Genomic DNA, 24,143 nt, shown 5'->3' with positions numbered 1-24,143 from the left:
TGAATGACTGAGATTGCATCTGTATTAAACTTTTAGAAATATCAACTTTGACTTAAAATTAAATGCATTTGCAAACCGACCTCAGTATGGTCTGATTTAACCAATTTTATAATGACCGGTTTTTTTAAACAAATTGTTAAATGATTTTTTTTTTTTAATTTTGTCACATGGGCCACACCTACAATCCACTCAAACAAAAAGTCTAAGCTTAATTACTGCTCACTATCCAATAACATCACTTATGCCCTCTAAAACTTCATCTTCTACCTTTTCAAAGTTCTCATGTGCATAAGTTTTGGAAAAACTAAGATAAAAAAATCTAAAAAAAATATAAGTACATACTATAAAATATTCGTCAATTATTCAATATATTTAATTTAAATACAAATAAAACATGAATAATGTATCAGACAACAGTTCATAACAGAAAAAGTAAATATTAAAATAATAATAATAATAATAATAATTCGTTATAGTAATTAGAATACTAATAGCAGCCGAAGATAAATAAAATTCTGGCATTGAGATCCTGGGTTGAGTCAAGTTTCCAATCCGAATAGAAATTCGGATCAAAGGTTGATGGATTGCATGATTTCGGCGCTCAAATCGAGGGTAAACCTGCTGGAAAATTCTCCTCCCGTGGCCGAGTTTTTCAGCAATGAACACGCCGAGTCAACTCAGTTGATGTTTGAAAACTCGCTCTGTTTCATGGTAGGGTTCATGGCAGCCAACTTCGCAATCCTCGAAGCTGCATTTGAGAACAAAACGGAGCTGAAGAGGTTCTGCGTAGTTGATTTCGATATAGGCCACGGAAAACAGTATGCGAGCCTTCTACTCGCGCTCTCTGCGCGTGGAAGAACCCCGCCGGCCATGGTAAGGATCGTGGTGGTGGCGGACACCGGCGGCCAAGAAGAGAGATTAAAATCTGTGGGCGAAATGCTAGCAAGACAGGCAGAGAGGTTTAGGATCGGATTCGAGTTCAAAATCATTCAGGTCACTCAGCGATTCTCCGAGTTGACCCGCGAATTGCTTGGATGCGATGCGGATGAGTTTCTAGCTGTGAACTTCGCTTTCAAATTTAACTGAATTCCGGACGAGATCGTGTCCACGGAGAATCCACGCGACGAGCTCCTGAGGCGCATGAAGTCACTCTCGCCGTTAACAGGAAATAAACGCGAACACGGTTCCGTTTTTGAAGCGCCTGGAAAAAACCTCACGTTATTTTTCATTATTTGTGAACCGAACTCTATACTTTTCATTAATTTTTTTTATTACCTGGTCCATCAAGGTCTAGAAGATACTTCCCCCACCGAAGAAAACTCCACAAAACAAAAGTAAGCCCAATAGGCTAAACAAAGTAACTGGGCATCCCAACATGTAAACCACACTGTCCAAAAAATTTCACCGTGCCTCCATTACCGTCACCCGTCACGGCGTCACCATCAGGCACTTCTTCGTGCTTTCCTTGCCGCCTGACATCTCTATTCATTCTATCTTGTCCGTTAACTGAAAACATAGTTATCAGGTCCGGCTCGACCTAGTCAGTTCGACCAAAAATTTTATTATTTAGCCGAATCAAGCCACTCGTTAAACTGTAACAAACCCGGCAAAATCTGGTTTGATCCGACGGATTTTATGTGAACTCATGACCCGTCCGGTTAATCCAACCCAGTCCGGGTCAGGTTTATTATTTATTTTTAATTTATTTTTCTGAAACGGCCCCTTCCTCTTTGAATGAACCCTAAGCCACTAATCGAGACTCTGAGTGCAACCACCCCCCTCCCGGTTACCCCAGCCAGCCTCGTCTCTCTGCTCTCTCGAGCTCGGCGTCGGCAGCCCCTCAACCTCACCTCGTCACTCTCTCGTCTCTCCCCTCACCTCATCAGTCGTCAGTTCGTCACTCTCAATCTCTGGGTCTTTCACCTCGTCGCTCTCTCGGTCTCTCACCGTGCCCCTGCGTTCGCTTCGTCGGAACCAGTGAAGCAGCATCTGCTCCCTCGGGTGGTGGTGGTGGTCGTCTTCTCAACCAGGTGAGCTCCAGTTTTCAACCCTCTTCTTTCTCTAGTTCAATGTTGATTTCAGTGAATCTGGTGGTTGTTGAATGTGATTGTTGCTGTTTTATTTAGTTTTGAGAGTTGTTATTGCTGTTCTTTCTCTGGTTCAATGTTAATTTCGGTGAACCTGAGCAAATTTTAGAGTTGTTGCTGGTAACCTGAGCAAGTTTATGTGATGTGTTGGTGACTACTTCATTGTCTACTTTATAGGATAGTAAGTAATGAAACACATTTCCGCCTTGTCTTAGGGACTAGTCACCTGAGCCTTGTTACCATGTTCCACCTCAGCATCAGTGTAATGGGAACCCCAAAGAACATTTTGTTACTTCTTTCCCACATATGTTTGAATGCAAGGATTATTACCGTGGAGTGAAGCTGGTTGATGGTGTAGTTCATTAATTCTTAATTTCTTATCTAGGTTGTAGTTTCATTTTCTTTTCTTCTTTTGTAATATTGTAGGTGTATATTCATTTACCTTTTTTTTTGGTATTTCAATTGAGAATTGTACATTTTATATATTTTAATTTTTATGTTTGGTTTAAGAATTATAAACCAATAATGTCTCTTAAGGTTAAAGTTAAGCTATGATATCTAGTTAATTTTGTGATTATTATTTAATCTAAATTTTAAGACATTATTTTAATTTTTTAGTTATGACCGGGTTAACCGGGTGAATCAGTGATCCGGTGACCCGGTCATATCGGTTTGGTTCTGATGGAACCTTCTCTTTTAGTCGGTCATTGCGTTTCGTTGTTGCTTCGTGGCAGGTAGGTCTTCTCCTTTTCTCCATTTTATAGTATTTATTTATTTGTGTATTCTAGCCTGAGTTTTACGCTGTTCATTCTTGTGATTACTGGTTCTGAAATTTCTGATTTCATATTCTAGTTACCTTTGGTGTCTTCGTTACAATGTTCATCACCTTTGTGATGTTATATTATATCTTATCTTCTGTTAATGGCTTCAGGTGCAAGTTTTCAGGCCCAATTTGAATTCCTATAACTATGAATATTGATTTTTTCAAGCGTGACATTGATGAACTAATTGGTGAATTCACTCAGGTATTGTTAAAATATTTGACCTGTGTTTACTTCCTGTGTTGGTTTTGTTTGTAAGTTCAAGGTGCTTGCAAATTGCAATCTTTAGGTTTTTTTTTTTTAATTATATATTGTTAGCCATAAATTTTTACTCTGGAATTCGCAGAATGAGTCAACTACTTTGGCTGATATGAAGAGAGTATGGCTTTCTAAGAAGTTCTCCTACATTTATGAATCTAGTCCTGCTAGCAACCTTGCCTTCTTCATGCAATCTCTGTATGCTCAATGTATAGGTAAGTGTTTAGATTCCATGGTAACTGTTTTAAACAGAAATACAAGCTTGTTTGTTAAATTTGGAATTTTCAATCAATGTTGTTGGTGATTTGTGTTTTTAATGGTTTTATTTTGTGCCAAGACCTGAAAGAAATTCCACAAGTAGAAGTCACAAATGTAAAATGGAAGAGATGCAACTTAAACTGAAGTTTATATATCTATGAAAATCCCAATACTGTGTGATGATTATCACATTTTCAAGCGTAGAAAATTTCACTTTATTAGCTTTATGTCTTTATTTTAGTATACAAACTCTCTTTATGTTCCTATGCAGGTTACATGTGTGGTACCGCTTCTTTATCACAAAGATTGGGCGGCCTTTATTGCCTCTACTGTCTTTATGAGACTCAACCATTTAAACCTCCTTTCAAAGTCTATCTATCGCTTGGTATGTTAATTTCTAAGCTTAAATGATTATGATTAATGGATCTAATGTTATTTGATGCATTTTGAATCGTCAAAGACTTAGTATTTGTAGAACACGTTTAATATTTTCAATGATCTATTTGTGAATTGTACAATTCAAATTCCAGCCTTGTAGCTTCTTCTATACTTGTCAAATTCTATTTTTTTTATTAATGTAGTGAATTAGTGATTGAGAAAAGTTGATTTATCCAGAACTGCTTGATTGTGATTTTGTATTTATGCAATTGAGTTTAATGAGCTAAACTCGTTTTTATCTGTTTGCAATTGTGAGTGTGTGTGATTTTGTAGGATTACAATTTGTCATTTAGTACTCATAATCATAATGTCATATAATACAGAATATTACACATGCTTTTGCTCTGGCATCTTGTGTACTTCCTCAAAAGGGAAAAATTTTGCATAATACAGAACTTAGCTATTCAATATAGGGCATTCATGCTTTTGTGGAGTTATGGTTTAAAGATAGATCAAAACTTTTTTTCACTTTTTATCATCATCACCTATATCATGGCCAATAACATGTTTGATTTGTGCTGATGAATTTTAGTGAGGTGTTATATGAAGTTGTCAACCTCTTCACTGTCTTTTTATTCTTTGGCACCATACTTGCATCATATAATCCATGTAAGTGACCCCCTCTTGTGGGAACAGGCTCTACTGTTGTTTTATGTTGTTAACAGAATAGGCTCATGCATATGTCTTTTCTTATATGTTTTTTATCAGTGTTTCTCTAATAAAGCACGAGCGTCGTCAAATTGATCTATTACTGAAAACAACCCCTTTTAATTTTTATGTGTTGTTTATTGTGCAACTTGATGCTTCACACCTTTCTTAACCCCTCATTTTTTCTATTAATAATTGTTGACATTTAAAAAAAAAAAAACATGCTTAAGTGTGTCCATGTACATAGGAGAGGTAAAGAAACTCAGAACCCTTGTGGTGGATGCAAAAGCAAACGATATTAAAGTGGTACCTCCTTTGGTAAAAAGAATGTTGGGTAGAAACATGTTCCTTTTTGGTGCTGTTGACTTAACGGAGGATTCCGTCAGAGAGACAGTTAACGAACTACAACAATTGCAGAATGCTCGTATCAAACTTGCATATGAAAAGTAAACAAACCATATTAAACTGATACTAAATTCATGATAGTGTGGCTATATAGCAACTCACTGTGTTGATGTTTTCCCATTCCTGACAGATTATTTCATAGCACACCAATTGACAACTATGTTCACATGGACCTTGTAAGTATCTAGGTGCTTTGTGACTCGCAAAAATTATCCAATGTCCTTCCTGTTTTACGATTAGATCAAATAGTTATCTGTAAATTGTATAACATGCTTTTTGTACTAACTAATTCCTCCAGCTTGAATTGAGGCTTTGAGCGCAAGTAAAAGCATTCGAAAGTATTTAAAAGTTAACTTCCTTTCGACTTTTGACTTGCCAGGGCATGGAAGTTGACCTTGGAAAGCTGCAGAAAATGTCATCCGAATATGCCCAGGCCAAGAATGTAGCCATTGCAGGTATTTTTCCCTTTTCTTTCTGCATCATTGTATAGGTTGAAGGTTTTGAAAGTCCAGTGTTCATTTTTTTCTTGACATCCTATCAGAGGAAAAGGCCTACAACCCAGGCCAGTGTATAATATAACTTGTATTAAGAAGAAAACATGGCTATTTCATTCTTAACCATTTTTTCCTTCTGTTTCTACATTCTCTTTGGCATGGTGATTTTTGTAACTTGTGTTATATTTATGTGATTTTGAAATTTTTCTTTTTTCCTTCTGGTTTCTTCCCCTGATGAAGAAGCAAGTAATGTTTTAGATGTTACAAACATAAAGCACCTATCAGAAGATAAGGAACTGATAGGAGATGTTGTGAAAAAGATCACTGACGACTGGAACGAACAGAAAGAAAATTTTTATAAACAAACTGGATGCGGAGAGGATGAAATGGATGACCGGGAGCTGCAACAACTACTTCTGGACGACATCGAGGATAATGAAGATTGAACTATTGAAGGCAAACATTTGAGCTGGAGTTCCTGAATAATATGTGGAATTCATGTTTTACAGGGGAATTATGGCCTTATAGGCCCTTTTGTTTTTTCTTCATTTGAGCTGCAAAGGGCATAGGGGTATAATTTACAGGAAAAGTTCACCATAATATACATATATGTGTAAATATTAGCATGAGGATGTGTCAAAATTTCTGAAATTTGAGAGCCAAAAAGGAAAATATGAAGTGTGTTTACCTTTAAATATTTCAGTTAAAAAAAATAGACATAAATATTTCAGTAAATTCAGATCACAAGTTCTTTTTACCGACTGGATCTAATGGTTAATATTTAATAAAACATTGTAGTTTTGTCGCTTAAACTTGATCATCACCATAGGGCTTGGTGTTGCAGGTAAAATTATTTTTAAAAAATTAAAATTGTAAAAACTTATAAAATGACAAGGGGTTTTGATCGAGTTTGTTGTCAAAGCCAAATTAGAAATTACGTATTAGAATGTATCTTTTTGTTTTCTAACATTTGGCAGAATTTAACAAATAATGGCTATATAATAATGACTGATAAATTTTAAAATAATGTTGCTATGTTTATGTATCAAGAATATTTTCTTTATATATATATATATATGAATTATAAGAAATATATTGAAAAATCAGTTTTTTTTTTTTTTTTTTATGTCAATTCTAATGTGCTGTTGACCTGTTGTTGTGAATGTCACTTTGATGGAATTTAATTATAAACTGTAAGTTATTGAAATGTTCACCGTTCCAGATTATCAATGAAACATGTATTGATGTAAAGAACTTCCTTTTTCCATATATAGGCAAAGGTGACAGTCCAGGATTTGCAAGGTTAACTTCTAAATTAGCAAGAAACTGGATTGTCACTAAAGTAGATAAACATGTTTGTTAATCAATGCTTTGTGGAACTATGAAAAATATGTCCTAAGATAAGAACAGACAAAATAAATAGATTAATTTATTCTGATAAAAAATGTTTATGACCTAAGATGTGTTTTTTAATTAAGCATTTGATTTGACCAATGCAATATACAATAGATTCTGTTTTTTTTTTTCACCTGGTACAAACATAAACCTCTAAAATGATAAGTATGGTATCATTTGATAAATTTTGATAAAAATTATTCTCTTCCTTCTTAAACTACTTCATTTTTGGTTCCTTTTGGATTCAGTTTGGTTTCTACTACTTCCCGCTTCAACTACTTTCGGTTCCTATAATGTACTACAGTCTCTTTTTCTATCGATGAAAGGTTTTGGCGAAAATAACATTGTCTTTCGGCTTTTGAATATGTTTTCATTCTTAGAATGTGAAGTTTTTTTTTTTTTTTTCATTTTCTATTACCGAGAATCACTTCAATTGGAGACTAATAACCAGCTATTCATTGTTTTCATTGAATGAAATATTCAAGTTCCAGAGCAACAGCATGAGACAAAAGGCAAGATATATGATATTGATGTCCCAATGGATGATCAAAAAGACCTATGACTTAAGCTGGTGACTTTTATTGTATTTTGGGAGGACAGGACAGATTCAGAAATCTAAGAGTGGAGAGGCCGAAAATTAAAATATTATATAATTAAATATAATGCTATATATTTGATAATGGATATAACTATAATTAATTTTTTAATTTAAAAATTAATAAATATTTATCAAATAAAAGAATTATCTCAATTTTTATAATTTTTTCATAATTTTTTTATGATTTTATATTTAATAAAATATAAAATTATATATTTTTAAATATTTTGTTAATTAATTTACTTTATTAAGTATTTATGTGACGGTAAGTTATATTTTTATGTTTTATATCATTAAGAAATATGACATAAAATAATATAAGTTAACAATTTTGTTACGTGAATTTAAAATATATTAAAGTATTTTTATATAATAATAGAGTAAAAATTAATTAAAAAAGAATAAAAAAATAACTAAATAAAATTAGAAAAAAATAATATTATTATAAATAATATTAAAGTATTTTTATATGATTATAAATGTTAAAAATAATCTTAAGAAAAAAATGTAAAAAAAATCCGAATTAAATAAAAATTAGAAATAATATAAATATATGTAGAAAAATTTAAACCCTATTACATAAAGAATAATAACTCTTTTTTTTACCAAAAATAAAGAAACTCAAACTCGCAATCTCTTAATTGAGTATAAAAAAATTATGCCATTTAAAACTAAAGCTCGTTGACAAGAATAATAACTCTTTTTATTATCACTACATTATTAAATTTTATTCTATACAAAATATCTATTATAATAGTATATAAACTTTTAAAATTTATTGAAAAGCCAAGGCTACTACTTACCCCTTGAGTCTGTCCCTGTGAGAGGGTACTAATTTAAGTAATACCTAAGTGGTGGAGCCTATATCATAATTTGAGGTTGAAAAGTTTTATGCTTGGACATACCAAGTTATATACATATAATAATATTATGTTATATTATAGTAATGATTTCAAACCTTCAATCCGTGCAAAGTAGTATTCCTTCAGAAACCGATATAGTCACTCGTGATTTTTGGGCAGCAAAATATTTTCAGAAACCACTAGCAGTTTCTACACCTATACAAAAGTTGTAATTTAGTCTACTGTATTAAAAAGTTGTAATATAATAAATTTGGTTTTCAAATAATTTATTTAAGTAACTTGTCCTATATAAAAGAATTATACTTTGTAAATTATGAATTATAAATTTTAAAATATATTTAATGTCAATTTAGATTTTTAAAGTATATTGTTTTGAGATTTAATTCACAAAATAGACTTTTTAAATAAATTCATGGAATAATCAGACATTAAAAAAAAAATAAAAACTATGAGCGATAACAAGTCTAGACTTGGGATATCTTTTTATAATATGGGAGAGGCTCGTCAAAACAAAAGCTCGACTAAGTTCGGCCCATTTTCACCCCTTACATATAATAATTACAATTTTTCTATTGGACTCAGAGTTAAACCCCAACGTCTTGCATCAATTATGTTCTTAAGATTGGCAAAAGTGTCTAACGTTAGTCTTTAACCCATTTTTCATTAATAGCATGCTGATGTGTCTTGATGATGTGGATCATTAGTAACACGTATCATTTTATGGTTTAACCACGTATAATGATATGATATGGGTCTATCAGTGACACGTGGCATGCTTACGTGGACGAGAATGCTACATATCACAATACTATTTGGCCATGTGTCATCTTGTGCCACATGCCAGAAAATGTCCACGTGTCATCCATTATGTCATCATTGTAAATGTACCATATTAATCTCTGACTTTGTATTAAGAGACTCATTTTAGTTCTTAAAATTGAATATCTTGCACCAAATTAGTCTCTTTATAAATTTTTTAATTCAAAATTCTTAATGTCTTTGGATGCACTAATTTAAATTCTATTTTTTCACATGTCGTTTAAATACAAGTATTTTTATAAAATATTTTCAAGATTTTAGTTTTAATTATATAATATTTTCTACAATAATTTAACATTGATAAATTTTGTAATATATAAGTATGTTATTTCAAAAAAAATTACATGATTGATTAACCACATTTTTTTATTTTCGTAAAAAAATACATGTATTTTTAACTAGAAATCTAGAATTAAAATATACATTTTTTTAGGTTTCTATGAAACACATGTCTTTGAGAGTTATAAAATATGTTTTTTAAATTAATCATATAATTTTTTTTATTAAATAACATAATCATTGTTACAAGACATACTTTAAACTGGTTGTGTGTAAATGGACTAGATGAGAGAGATCAAAGATAGCAGTAAGAGTGCTTGAAGTGCTTTTACGTCAGCTCTAAGATGGCGGTTGGATGTACCTCTAAAAAATTCTGATGCCTAAATCAGTAAGAGTTTAAGTTGATTTATGTAAGAATTGGGTTGAAAAATATTTGAGTTTGCTGAAATATTTATAGGAAGAATGATAACTTAGTTATCTGAATTAATGATCTTATCTGAAATGAGTGTGTGGTTTATTTCCTTATTGCATGGGAAGTTATTTCACGTCGCGTAGTTATTAGTATTAAATTATTATGAAAAAATTGTATGATTAAAACTAAAATCTTAAAAATATTTATCAAAAGTATTTGTATTTAAAAAATATGTAAAAAAATATAATTAGAAGTAGCGCATTAAAAAATAATGAGAATTTTGAATTCATAACAAAAAGAAGAAAAAACTAGTCAAAGAATTAATTTGGTGCATGACATTCAATTTTAGAAACTAAAATGAGTTACTTAATGTAAATTCAGAGACCAATTTAGTGCATTTACAAAAATGACATAGTGAATGACATGTGGATGCATAATGTTACAACACAAGCTGACACATGGCCAAATAGTATTGTGACACGTAACACAATCATCTATGTCAGCATGTCACGTGTTACTGATCGACCTGTCATCATATCATTACACGTGGTCAAACTATGAAGTTACACATGTTACTAATGATCTAGGTTATCAAGCTACATCAGCACACCATTAACAGAAAATAGATTAGAGACTAATGTGATGTATTTTTAACAATTTTAATAATATAATTAGTATAATTAAAATCTCAAAAATCATTTTAATACATAACACAAATCTCAAAAATTATTTTAAAACTTAACGTACTCAATATTTCAACATTTTGCATACAATGAAACTGTTCCTTAGTATAATTATTATTATCCAAAGTGATTACAATTTATTTTTCTATTGGACTCACCAAAGTATCTTAATATTTTGCATACAATGAAACTGTTTAATATGGGTGGGTAAGTAAAACAGCTTCAACTAGATCCAGAACGCTATTTATTTTGTCTAAAGAAATTGTGACCATCAACAAACTCAATAATAATTAGCTTATTAATATTTATTTAATATTTCTTTATATCCCATAGGACTCAAAAGTTATGCATTCTTGTAAGTGATCTTGCACCTATTAAGAAAGAACACTGATGCCAAAAAGGAGAGAATGATGCAAAGAAAGTAATGACCAAAATTGATTAAGATCAGAATGAGAAAAATGTGTTATTAGAGAGTTATCATACAAAACCACTTAGCTTCTATTTTATAGCTTAATAAAAACTGCACTAATACCCTCTAACTACCTAACAGCCACTCTAACTGAATTCTTCTCATAACAGAATTTTACTGACTTCATGTAATCTGTTACTTAAGTTGTTACTTAAGTTTTGACTTCTTCTCCCTTAACACCCCCTCAAGCTTAGTTGGGGCTTTGTTCCCAACCTAAGCTTGGACTTAAACCATTCAAACAATTTACAAGACAGGGGTTTGGTCAATATATATGCTATCTGATCTTGTACAGGTATATTAACTACAAAAAGTTGCTTTCTATTAACTAGCTCTCTCAAAAAGTGTAGATCAGTTTCAAGATGCCTGCAACGGCTATGCATAACTGGGTTCACAGCTAGGTGACAAATGCTCTGATTGTCACAGTAGATCGTTGGTGTCACTTGTTGTGGAACTTGCAACTCTTGAAGAAGCTGCTGTATAGACATTACTTCCGTTTGAGCAGAGGCAACCGCTCGATATTCAGCCTCGGTACTCGACCTACTAACTTTCAATTGTTTTCCACACTTCCAAGCAATGAGGTTGCTTCCTAAGAACACCAAATAGCCACTGATCGACCTTCTGTCATCCAAATCTGTCGCCCAATCTGCATCAGCAAAGAAAATAATTCTATAGTCAGTACATTTGTTAAACACTAAGCCTTGATTAGGGGTACCTTGTAAGTATCTCAAGATTCTCTTGACAGCCTTCCATTGTTCAATTGTTGGCTGATGCATGAACTGTGAGCACTTATTTACTGCAAAAGCAATATCCGGTCGTGTGATGGTCAAATATTGTAGTGCTCCAACAATTGATCGATACTTCTTAGGGTCGTCAAAAATTTCTGAGTCATTCTTGTGCAATCTTAATGAAGACACCATTGGTGTTGGCATTGATTTTGACTGGTTCATCCCTGCTCTAATTAACAGATCATGTACATATTTAGATTGTGTTAGTAATAGTTTATCATTTGCCAAAAATTGAGCCTCTAACCCCAAAAAATAATTGAATTTGCCTAAATCTTTTAGAGAGAAAATTGAATTCAAAGAAGTAATTAAATCATCAATTTCATTTGGGTTAGAGCCTGTAATCACTATATCATCAACATAAATGATCATGTATATAACAGAATTATGAGATCTTCAAATGAATAAAGCTATATCGGAGGTTGAGTTAGAGAATCCAAACTGTTTTAGAGTGTGCGCTAGTGTCAGATACCACGCTCTGGGGGCTTGCTTAAGACCATAGAGGGCCTTGTGTAGCTTGCACACTCTTGTAGAATTCTGAGTTTTGTAGCCCGGAGGTTGCTGCATAAACACTTTGTCTTCTAATTTGCCATTGAGAAAGGCATTATCAAAGTCGAATTGTCTCATAACCCAGCCTTGTGTTAATGTTATTGTTATGATTATTCGAATTGTGATAGGCCGTACAACAGGACTATAGAATTCCTCATAGTCAATGCCTTCAATTTGGTGAAATCCTTTGGCAACTAATCTAGCTTTTTACCTAAGGATTTCACCATGTTGATCTTTCTTTACTGCAAAAACCCACTTACAACCCACTATTGTTGCATTTGGTGGTGGATCTATTAGTGTCCAAGTATTACACTTGTAGAGAGCCTTGATTTCATTGTCCATGGCCTCCTTCTAATGAGGGCATTGTAATGCCTGTTGAACTGTAGTTGGGGTTTCTTTTGTTAAATCAACATTGTTTACTATTTTGGCCAGAAAGGTTTTTGGCTTTGATATACCAGATTTTGATCTAGTGATTATTTGGTGGGTATTACGCTCTTTTGTGGTTGGTGGTGGTAATTGTGGAATGGGGGGAATGTTTGTTTCAAATTCAGAGTTTGAAATTGTCGTGGACTGGTGGTGTGTTTGTTGGTTAGCAGTAGAAGCTTGCGGATGTATAGTATTTAAATCAAAAATCATAAGTAGTGTATGTTGACTACTAGAAGTAATATCAGCACTGATTGTAGGGGTTGTAGTATAGATGATATTGTTGGAATTAGTAGAAGTGCTCGATGAAGGCATTGTACTTCTTCTAAAGACAGGAAAGTAGGAACTTGTAGCATTGTCAATGACATGCTTGGAAGGAGCTGTTGCATTTGAAAGATTAGTACTAATAATTGGGAACAAAGTGTGATAAGGAAACAGAAACTCATTAAACACTACATTTCTTGCAAGATAGATTCTGCCTTCTTTAGATAAACATTTGTAACCACTATGATTAGAATCATATCCTAAGAAAATACACATTTGAGATTTAAAATCAATTTTTCTTTTGTTATAAGGTGTCAATAAAGGACAGCAAGCACATCCAAAGACTTTAAAAGTAGAGTAATTTGGTTTGTTCTTAAATAGAACCTCAAAAGGACTTTTAGAGTCCAAAACTGGAGTAGGTAAGCGATTGATGACATAGACTGCAGTAAGAAAGACCGAGTCCCAATGTTTAAGAGGCATTGAAGCAGTGGCCAAGAGAGATAAGCCACACTCTGTAATGTGTCTATGTTTTCTCTCTATAGATCCTTGTTGTTGGTGTGTATATGGACATGACAATCTATGGAATATACCATTGTTAGAGAGAAATGTAGAAAATGTTTTAGATAAAAATTCTTGGCCATGGTCACTTTGCAAGGCCTTGATTCTACAACCTGTTTGATTTTCAATAAAAGATTTATATTTTTGAAAAGTTTCTAGAGCCTGGCTCTTGTTGAATAAGAGAAAAATGCAAGTATATTTACTAAATGCATCTAAAAAACTAATATAATATTTGTAGCCATGATGAGAAGGAAAGGGAGCTGGACCCGAAATGTCAACATATACTAATTCTAAGGGTTGTGTATAAACAGATTCTGATGTCTTAAATGGTAATTGATGCATTTTTGCAATGGTACAAAACTCACACACTTTATGACTTTCATCAATTGGGGAGGTCTGTATGCCACACTGGTGCATGACTTGAGCTACTGTCCTAAGAGAGCTATGGGCAAGTCTTTTATGCCAAAGCTCTAAGTCATCAATTTTCTTATTATAAGTATAATAAGCCACAGGATAATTCATAGAAGGTGTTAATGATGTTCCTGTAGAAGAAGTAACAAAATTAGCATTAGATCCTAATGAATCAGGTATAGAAAAGTGAGAATTAGGTGTAGTATAATTGGATAGAAAGATAGAATCAAAGGAACTCTTTACTGCATTATTATTCAAGAAAGAACCACTATTAGTGTTAATATTGCTATTGATAGAGGAATTATTACAGTCAGTAGCATTAATAGGATCCTCATTACACAAATGTGATTTTTTATGATATTTTGTACTAACAAATTTACAATGTAAAACAGAATTAGACAAATTGCTTGTAGTAGGATTCAGATGAGATGTTGTTGGCACCACTAGATTATCAAAAGAGTAAATGCCTCCTCTAGCTATTCCTTGTAGGAGAATGTCCTTGGACACCTGATCACGAACCATACAAGATTTAGGCCAGAATTCAAAATAGACTTTATTATCCTCAGCGAATTTGGACACACTCAAAAGATTTTGTGTAATAGAAGGGACATGCAGTAAGTTATTCAATGTAAATGAAATATTTTGATATTTATCATAAAGAATTGTAGATCCATGATGTAAAATAGGTACTCCCTGACCATTATCAACAAAGAGTTGCTCAGGGCCTTGTGATGAATCGATGGAATTCAGGAAATTGGCATGTTCAGCAGTAATATGATGTGAAGCACCAGAATCTAGGTACCATGCACTGTCATTCAGGGTGGAAGAGGTGGTCATGTATGTTCGAGGTTGATGAAAGGATGCTGGAGGAGGTGGTGGAAGTGAAATTTGCATATGGAAATGCAGTCTGAGAAGATGTTGAAGATGATGGATTTTGAAATTGAGCATCAAACATGTGATAACAATTTTGTACTACATGACCTTTTCTACCACATAATTGGCATTGGGGTCTTGAATTCATAAATCTAACATGCCCTCTCATAGATCTCCTAGCACAACCCCTTCTTCCATTGTTGCCTCTTCCAAAGTTTGGTGGTGAAAGTGGAGAAGCTTGAACTAAATTTGCTAAAACAATCCCTTGTTCAGGCTTTTTAAACCTCTCGAGCATATCTTCATAGGCAAGCAGAAATGATTCAGCTTCATGAATTGTGAAATTTGTCATTCGATACATCACTGATGTGATGTAGCCTTGATATTCTTCTGTGAGACCATCCAAGATAGCTTGGATGTGATCATCTTCTTGAAATGAGTAACCTATAGCAATGAGGGAGTCTGCAATCTTGCGAATTGTAGAGAGATATTCAGCAATTGTTGTAGTTTTTCTGCAAGCTCTAAGCTGAGTCTTTAAACTTTGAATACGTGTTCTTGAGAAAATTGTAAAGATGTGATTAATCTTTTCCCACATTTCAGCAAAAGTAACGCAGTGTACCATCTTGTTCTTGTATGTACCGTTCATGGAGGACACAGCCCACGTCATGAGTGCAAGGTCATTTTGCCTCCATTCTTTGTATTTGGATTAGTCCTTTTGAATTGTTGATGTAGGTGTGGATTTCAATGTTGCAGGGACCTCATCTTTTGTAACAGAGGGGGTTGGAGTTTGTTGTGCATAATCTGAGCTTTTACTTTCTTCAACAATTGTAACTGATTCTTGCTGTGATGGGGTTTTTGACGGATCGAGATGATCCTCAAGCTCTAGCGTCTGAATTGTTAGAAGGATGTTGTGCCTCCATGTTGAGAAGTTATTTTCTTCAAGTTTGTCTGCCAGAGGAACCAGTGCGTTCTTGAGATTTGTTGATGAAGTTGCAAGGGGTAGAGCCATGATTGTTTTCAACCTGCTCTTGATACCATGTAAGTGATCATGCACCTATTAAGAAAGAACACTGATGCCAAAAAGGAGAGAATGATGCAGAGAAAGTAATTACCAAAATTGATTAAGATCAGAATGAGAAAAATGTGTTATTAGAGAGTTATTATACAAAGCCACTTGGCTCCTATTTTATAGCTTAATAAAAACTGCACTAATACCTTCTAACTACCTAACAGCCACTCTAACTGAATTCTTCTCATAACAGAATTTTACTGACTTCATGTAATCTGTTACTTAAGTTGTTACTTAAGTTTTGACTTCTTCTCCCTTAACAATTCTAATTAAAAAGTTATCGAACTTCAAATCTAAAAATACCTGAAACTAGAAATTTGAAAAAACTATCACAAAATCGACTCTTTTTCAAGTTAAATTTTTTTGAAGAATACAAAAACTATTTTTGTATACGGAAACAACACAAGTGTTGGTATTTTAATCATAAAAAAATGTTTGAAATCTGTATACAGTGTTTATGGCTCCATTTTCTTGAGATTACAGTATGCTAGTTCTTGGGATTTGATTTCTTGATAGACTCTAAATCAATTGTTAAATGGTATTATTATTGACAAACTTATGATGGAAAAATGACACGTTATACTAATGTGCCACATAGGAAAATATACCTTTAAGAATGTTGTGATGCAATATAAAAAGAAGAGTAAACTATTTTTTTATCTTCAACGTTTGGGGTAAGTTACAAAGTTGTCCTCAATATTTCAATCGTCCTATTTAAGTCCCTAACGTTTCAAAATTGACTTAATATTGTCCTGCCGTTAGGGATCCGTTAACAGAATTGGCAGCGGGACAAAATTGAGACGATTTTGAAATATTATGGATATAAATAGGACAAAAACGTTGGGGACAAAAACGATATATAGAAATAAATTTTATTTTTATCCTTCAATAATATTAATTTTTTACTGTACATAATTTTTTAATCACATCTAAGTAAATTACCGTTAATCACATTACTTTCATTCTAAATAAATTAATTTTTTTATAATTTTACTCTTAAAGTAATGTAATTTTTTTATAAATAAATAAAGTTTACACTTTCATTCTAAATAAGGTAATTTTATTTTCATTACTTAATCACATTACTTTTTTTTATAATTTTACACTTTCATTCTAAATAAATTATTTTTTTATTTTACACTTAAAGTAATGTAATTTTTTTTATAAATAAATAAATTTTATACTTTTATTCTAAATAATGTAATTTTACTTTCATTAGTTAATCACATTACTTATAATTTTTTTTTATAATTTTACACTTTCATTCTAATCACATTACATTATTTATTTAGAATGAGAGTGTAAAGTTTATTTATTTATAAAAAAATCATTATTTTAAGTGTAAAATTATTAAAAAAAATAAATTTATTTAGAATGAAAGTAATGTGACTAAGTGTAATTTACTTAGATGTGATTAAAAAATAATTAAATACTATGTACAGTAAAAAATTGATATTATTGAAAGATAAAATTAAAATTTATTTCTATGTATCGTTTTTGTCCCCAACGTTTTCGTCCTATTTAAGTCCCAAATATTTCAAAATCGTCTCAATTTTGTCCCGCCGTCAATTCTGTTAACAGATACATAACGACAGGACAATATTGAGTCAATTTTGAAATGTTAGGAACTTAAATAGGACGATTGAAATGTTGTGAACAACTTTGAGACTTACTCCAAACATTGGGGACAAAAACAATACTTTACTATAAAAAGAAAAGCATGACATTATTTCCAATATACTTAAATGGGGTCAATGGGTGATCAACAAGGCCATAGCGACCTCTTGCATTTGGTAGAGTGTTGTCTTAACGTCTACCTAAGTGGTGGAGCTTATGTCACAATTTGTGACAACAGCAGAGGTCTATGTTCACGCAACCTCTACTATACTAGTTTTTTGTATTTTTTGTGGCTTTCTACTAAACTAGTTAATTAATTGAATTTGAAATGTGTTAAATATGATTTTGATTGAGTATTATCATAAGTATAACCTCAAAGGCATGACAATATTTCCAATATACTTGGATGGGTTAATGGATGATCAACAAGGCCATAACGACCTCCATTGCATTTGGGTCTACCCAAGTGGTGAAGTTTATGTCATAATTTGTGACAACAGCAGAGATCTGTGTACTTGCAGCCTCTACTAAACTAATTTTTTTTGTGTGTCTCTCTACTAAACTAGTTAATTAAATATTATCGAATTTAGAAGGTGTTAAATATAATTTTGATTGAGTATTAGCATAAGTATAACCCCAAAAGGCTTCATGAACTATTTGTGTTAGATCAATGATGATAATATCTCTGTTTGCAACTTTACAGCTCTATTTAATTATATATTCTTCAATTACACAATAATTATTTTGTCCTTATAATTATTATCTTTATTATTTGATTACAATAAACTTTTATAAGACACTTTTGGTTATATATGATTTAGGGTTAAGCACTTTTTTCATCCCTAAGATTTGAGGTAAAAATCAAAATCGTCTCCGACCTTTTTTTCTTATTAAAATCATTCTCAACATTACAAAACGTTATAAAATCGTCCTTTTTTACCTCAATTTTATTTTTTGACTAAATTATCCTTAACAAATAATAAAAATAATACTAAATAGTAAAAACAAAAACAAAAACCCACCCCCACCCCACACTCACGCCCACCCCCACCCGGATATCTCTTCCCTGTTCCCTTCCCATTCCATTCTCCTTCTCCAAAATCCCAATTCTTCTTCCCTCCTTAAACCAAAAATCCTCCATACCTTTACCATTAACAACATTAACAACCAAAAATCTTCCACCCACAAACTAAATTCAACAACACTTCCCTGTTCCCTCCCCATTCCGTTCTCCTTTCCCAAACTCCAATTCTTCTTCCCTCCTTAAACCAAAAATCCACCACACCCTTACCATTAACAACAGTAACAACCAAAAATCCTCCACCCGCAAACTATGCACTAAAATAAAAATTGCAAATATCTTGTTTTTATTATTACAAGCAAGCTTCTCATCAATACCACTAGTACATATATCTTGGTCATGAGAATCACATAACAAATATATAAAATCTAAAATAGACCACAATATAAGAATAAATTGAACTCGCTTTGTTTAAGTTAATTCATGTTGAAGATATAATAAGGTAAGAATTTGATAATCACGGAGAAGACCAAAATGAGCGAATCATTGGGAAAATACCAAACTTCATGAGACCATTGTTGCAATGGAAGCCATTGAAGGATTACCATGTATTCATAACACGCAGCGAAAGAAAAAAAAGTAATCCTAAAGATCTATTTTTTGTACTTAAACTTTATTCCAATAAACAATATATAATATAGATCAAATCTAAATACCTTTAGACGCTTTAGTAAAAACTTTATTCTTCGATTGTACAAAGACTCTATGCATATCCACACTGAGACCAACCTTTGCTGTCAACTCCTTGACCAATAAACATCTTATCTAAATTGAGAAATCTCTTGCAACTCTTTGCACGCCATAAAATTCTTCTCCAAGAATCAGGCTCACATACGTTTGTGTGTAGAGGTAAAGGAATAAAATCCGTGTTTAACTCTAATCTCCGTCGCATTCCTCTACTTTTGGCATATATATATAGTATAAAATTTGCTACTGATTTTAAATTTGAATCTCAATTCAAATATAAATTATATCTTAAAATTCTAAATCTGAATCCTTCAAATTTAGGAATCATATCATAACTCAATTTGAAACAGAATCAATTAAGATTTCATCCAAATTTATAATTCAAATTTAGAAATAGAATAACTAATTATTCTCAAATCTCATTTAATATTCTCAATTATCATACTATTATTATATTCTTGATGCTAGTAAAAAATATAATAATATTCAATCTGAATTAATATAATTATTTATTTGATCAAATCAAAATAATAATTAAATAATTCTACAACAAAGATTAGAACACTCATTAGTGTGTGACCCCATAGATTCAATAATAAGCGGGTAGTAAATTAGTCATACTAAATTTACTAATCAAGATTGGCGTCTAACAACACTCCTCAATGACCCGATAGTATGAAGTAATATATTTTTACTAAGAACCTCAGAAGAACAAAGTATAATTCCTTCCATCTTTTCAGCTTGTTACCCTTAGAGTATGGTTTAATTATCAATCTCTAACTTGTTACCATTATTATAATAAACTGTAAATGACCTAAGAAACTCATTTCTTCATTCATTCAATCCCCTTGGCTAAGATTTTATTCATCTCAGTCATTATAATCATAGAGCTAAAACTCTTTACCGAAAGTTGACGGATTCCTTATTGACTAATCATTAATTCTAAAAGTATTTAAATCATACCCAATATCCATTCAACTAGCACCCGAGGGTATTAGGTGTCCGGAATCAAAGTATAATAAATATATTGTTAATTACTATGATAGTCGCAGGTCAAAGGAAACTCTATTACTATATTCATCTTGAGAATATCCTATTGACAAACATGCAGTAATTATAACCATGAGGAATTCTCAGAGTGAGTCAGTTCAATGGTCATATCTCTATATGCACCATCTATATATATATAATTTAATAAATGAGATCTATTAATCTTCATCCAATGAATACCATTATATATATATATATATATATTGATCTTTCCGAATTATTAATGTCCTTTTTAACAATCTTATAACCAAGAACAATTTAAATTTAATTATAAAAGATTTATCTCTCAATATTATGATCACTATCACAATGATAAATCTCTAAATTTAATCAAGGACCTTATTATATTAAAATTTTAATATAATAACAGTAACAAATTATTTGACACATGATTGATTGGATTATGGTCATATTTCTTATTCCCAACAGCCATTTTTCTCATTGTAAGCAAAGTAGTAAGGCTGCCACTTGTTCAACACGGACTTGAATCCGTGTTGATTGGATTATGGTCATATTTCTTATTCCCAACAGCCATTTTTCTCATTGTAAGCAAAGTAGTAAGGCTGCCACTTGTTCAACACGGACTTGAATCCTTCTCCTCCTCCTTGCGTTGCTTTAGCCACCCTCTTCGCCTTCTTAATGTCGCACTTCATGAAGCTCCACAAATTCAAAAATAAGTACATGCTGTGTTAGAAAGGGTTCGTCGCATTTGGAGCTTCATACTTGAATACTGCATCCACCCACACCCACAACTAACTTTGCTTTAAAATCACAAGAAGAAGATGGAAAAGGAGGCGGGGGCGGAGATGGTACGATGGTGGAAAGAGAGAGAAGAAGAATTGGGGTTGTGGTTGGGAGGGGGGTTCCGAAGAGAGGCATAGGAAGAAGGGTAAGAAGAAGGGGATGGGAGGCCAAAAACTGAAGGGGATGGGAGGCTAGAAACTGAAGAGATACGGAGACGGGATGAGAATTTGGGGGGTTGTTGTTTTGTTTTTATTATTATTATTATTTTTATTAATTATTAAGGGTAATTTGGTCAAGATAATAAATTGAAGTAGAAAAGGATAATTTTATAACGTTTTGTAATGTTGAGGATGATTTTAATAAGAAAAAAAGGTCGGAGACGATTTTGATTTTCACCTATCCCCATGATTTAAGTAAAATATTTGATATTAGATCTTTATGTCAATAATAATTAGTGTACATCAATTTCTGAGTTTAGAATTTATTATAATAATCTAAAAATAAATTTGATGTTATTAATTAGGACAAGTTACCAAAATAAATTGTTTAAAAACCAATATTACCGAAATACAACTTTTAAACATTGCATACGCAAATGCAACTTTCATAGATCTATAGAAACCGCGAGAGGGTATAGTGGTTTACGTTATAACACACCGCCAAAGAAGAAACCATAGCACCCCTCCAGCAGTTTCTTCACGAATTCCTAAATTGCATAAACCACGGTAGGCGTAAAGCGGTTTATGCAATTGTCATTATTCTCTTTCTACCACTCTACTACTTTACATGGAAAAATATTCTAGGAGACGCTGTCAATTTTATATAGAAGCAACAATCATTCATCGGAGTTATTTTTGTCATTGTCTTCTTGGTATATCTGATACTCTTCATCAATTCCTATCTCTTGTGCTTTGTTATTGTCATTTTCATTAGAGGGAAAGCTAACAAAAAGCTCTTATAAATGAATTCTTGAAACATTCTCCATGCTGAGATCGAATCATTATAAAGGAACTCAAAAGTGCCCACAACATCTCCACACATATATATTAAACATGACATTAGAAGAAAATGGTAGTGCACTATGATTTATCTTTCGTATTAAATCGGTGCCAGGCAATAACCAATAATGAGAGTTGAGTATTAAACATGAAAAATTAGAGTTCACATATAAAATGATACTAGAATGAGACGACAGAAGTATTTCACAATCTCCAACCTACAACAAGAGTCAACAACACAAATTAAAAGTCAAAAGCCATTCATAATATCTATTGAGAAAAACTTAAAAATCACAGAGTATAAATAACAATTACCAGATCAAATTTTGCATAAGCATCCCATTCTTCATCACTATTTTTAGTCTCAGCTGATGCCATTTCTTCATCATCAACATTGTCAGCTTCACCTTTCTTTTTCAAACCTATATGTTCCACACAAAAAATTATAATAACTTCTCTTAAAAAAATATCAATAATTTCTCAATCAAATTGAAGACTTTGTGGCAATTTATTGTAATCTCTTTTCATTTTTTTCAAACTTTGCAGTGGCAGATTTGAATGAATTCTCTGCACCAGGCTTTGGGAATACTAATAGGAACCTCACCATGATACGTTGTCTAATACAATTGAGCATGTTTTATGTAAACCATCCAGTTGTAAACTGTGAAATTAGCATGTTAGATGCAACTCAAATAATTAATTTGAATGAGTTTCATTGTCGTCCAATCAAACATTTGTGTCTATAAAAACTTTTAAGATAATGAGTTCCTACCGCGGTTTATGCAGTTTAGGAATTCGTGAAGAATCCGCTAGAGGGGTGTCGCAGTTTTTTTCTTTGGTGTGTTATAATGTAAACCGCTATACTCCTCTCGTGATTTATGTATATTACCTAATCCGCTATCTCCCTCTCGCGGTTTCTATAGATTTATGGAAGTTGCATTTGCATTTTCAATGTATAAAAGTTGTATTTCAATAACATTGATTTCCAAATAAATTATTTTGATAACTTGCCCTATTAATTATGTGAGTGCACAATGAAAAGTGTTAATTTATAGGTTAAGGATACAATTTAATCATCATTATGAAATAAACCTAATATAACTAACTTTGAAGGTATTTGTTAATCAGGAAAAACAATATGTACTTGAATTGGATTGTCACTAAAGTATATAAAAATGTTCGTTAGTGAACTTTGTGGAACTATGAAAATATGACCTAAGATAAGAATAGATAAATAAATAAATTAATGTATCCTAATGAAAAAAATTGTAATCTAAGATATGCTTTTTAAGTATTTGATTTGATCAATGCAAGACTCCACATATTCTAATTCTTTTTTCTCCTGGTACAAATATGAACATCTAAAATAATAAGTATGGTATCATTTGATAAGTTTTGATAAAAATGGTTCTCTTCATTCTTCAGATATTTCGTTTTTGTAATTTTGTTTTTCTTGTCTTCTGGCTTCTGAATATGTTGTCATTCTTGGAATGTGAAAGTTTTCTTTTTCACATTCTATTACTGATAATCACTTCAACTAGAAACTAATAACCAACTATTTATTGGATTCATTGAATGAAATATTCAAGTCCCACATCGAGAGCATGAGGCAAGAGGCAATATGTCTGGCATTGAAGTCCCACATCGAGTGAAGAAGAGTGTGAGAAGTCTACAAGACGCTATAAAAAGCGAGACACTATAACAATTTAAGGATACTTACCTGGACGGGGTCAATGGGTGAACAAGAAGACCCATAACCTAGGCTAGTGACTTTCATTGCACTTTGGAAGGGTGCTTGCCTAAGGTCTACCCAAGTGGTGGAGCCTACGTCATAATTTGTGGTAGTGGGGACCTGCGTTCGCGCAGTCCCTATCTAAATTGAGTTTAATGTGAATGATAAAATTGTTTTTTACATTAAATTTTTCAGTTTTTTGGATTTCAATTTTTTGCATTCAATGAAATAACATTTTTTTTTCTTTTCTTTTCATGTAGGAGTTAATAGATTTATGTAGATTTATAGTTACCCATAATGATTCCAATTTATTTTTTCATTGAACTCCTAAAGTATTTCAACATTTCATATACAATGAAATAATTTAATGGGTTTTATTTT

General features: G+C 32.1%; 1 protein-coding gene and 1 non-coding gene across 2 annotated transcripts; both read left to right on the top strand.

Annotated features, from left to right (window-relative positions):
* Positions 1 to 1,732: 1,732 nt before the first annotated feature.
* Positions 1,733 to 6,132, top strand: LOC130960602 (uncharacterized). The gene is made up of 8 exons (XM_057886045.1): positions 1,733 to 2,030; positions 3,019 to 3,112; positions 3,255 to 3,381; positions 3,696 to 3,809; positions 4,758 to 4,956; positions 5,046 to 5,091; positions 5,295 to 5,370; positions 5,650 to 6,132. The coding sequence occupies exons 2-8, from the start codon at positions 3,056 to 3,058 to the stop codon at positions 5,853 to 5,855; spliced, it is 825 nt and encodes a 274-aa protein (XP_057742028.1). The 5' UTR covers positions 1,733 to 2,030; positions 3,019 to 3,055; the 3' UTR covers positions 5,856 to 6,132.
* A 17,610-nt stretch (positions 6,133 to 23,742) lies between these two features.
* Positions 23,743 to 23,902, top strand: LOC130965075 (U1 spliceosomal RNA). The gene has a single exon (XR_009081131.1). It is a non-coding gene; the product is annotated as a U1 spliceosomal RNA (small nuclear RNA).
* The last annotated feature ends 241 nt before the right edge of the window (positions 23,903 to 24,143 follow it).

Source organism: Arachis stenosperma, chromosome 2 (assembly GCF_014773155.1).
Source record: "Arachis stenosperma cultivar V10309 chromosome 2, arast.V10309.gnm1.PFL2, whole genome shotgun sequence".
Lineage (NCBI taxonomy): Eukaryota > Viridiplantae > Streptophyta > Magnoliopsida > Fabales > Fabaceae > Arachis > Arachis stenosperma.
Note: the sequence above shows the minus strand (reverse complement) of the source record. Positions and strands in the feature narration are given on the sequence as shown.

Bases quoted from the DNA above. Each gene is read 5' to 3' on its own strand.
- LOC130960602 (XM_057886045.1), top strand. From the start codon at position 3,056: ATGAATATTGATTTTTTCAAGCGTGACATTGATGAACTAATTGGTGAA. The intron at 3,113-3,254 runs GTATTGTTAAAA...TGGAATTCGCAG, and splicing joins TAATTGGTGAATTCACTCAG to AATGAGTCAACTACTTTGGC. The intron at 4,957-5,045 runs GTAAACAAACCA...CATTCCTGACAG, and splicing joins ATCAAACTTGCATATGAAAA to ATTATTTCATAGCACACCAA.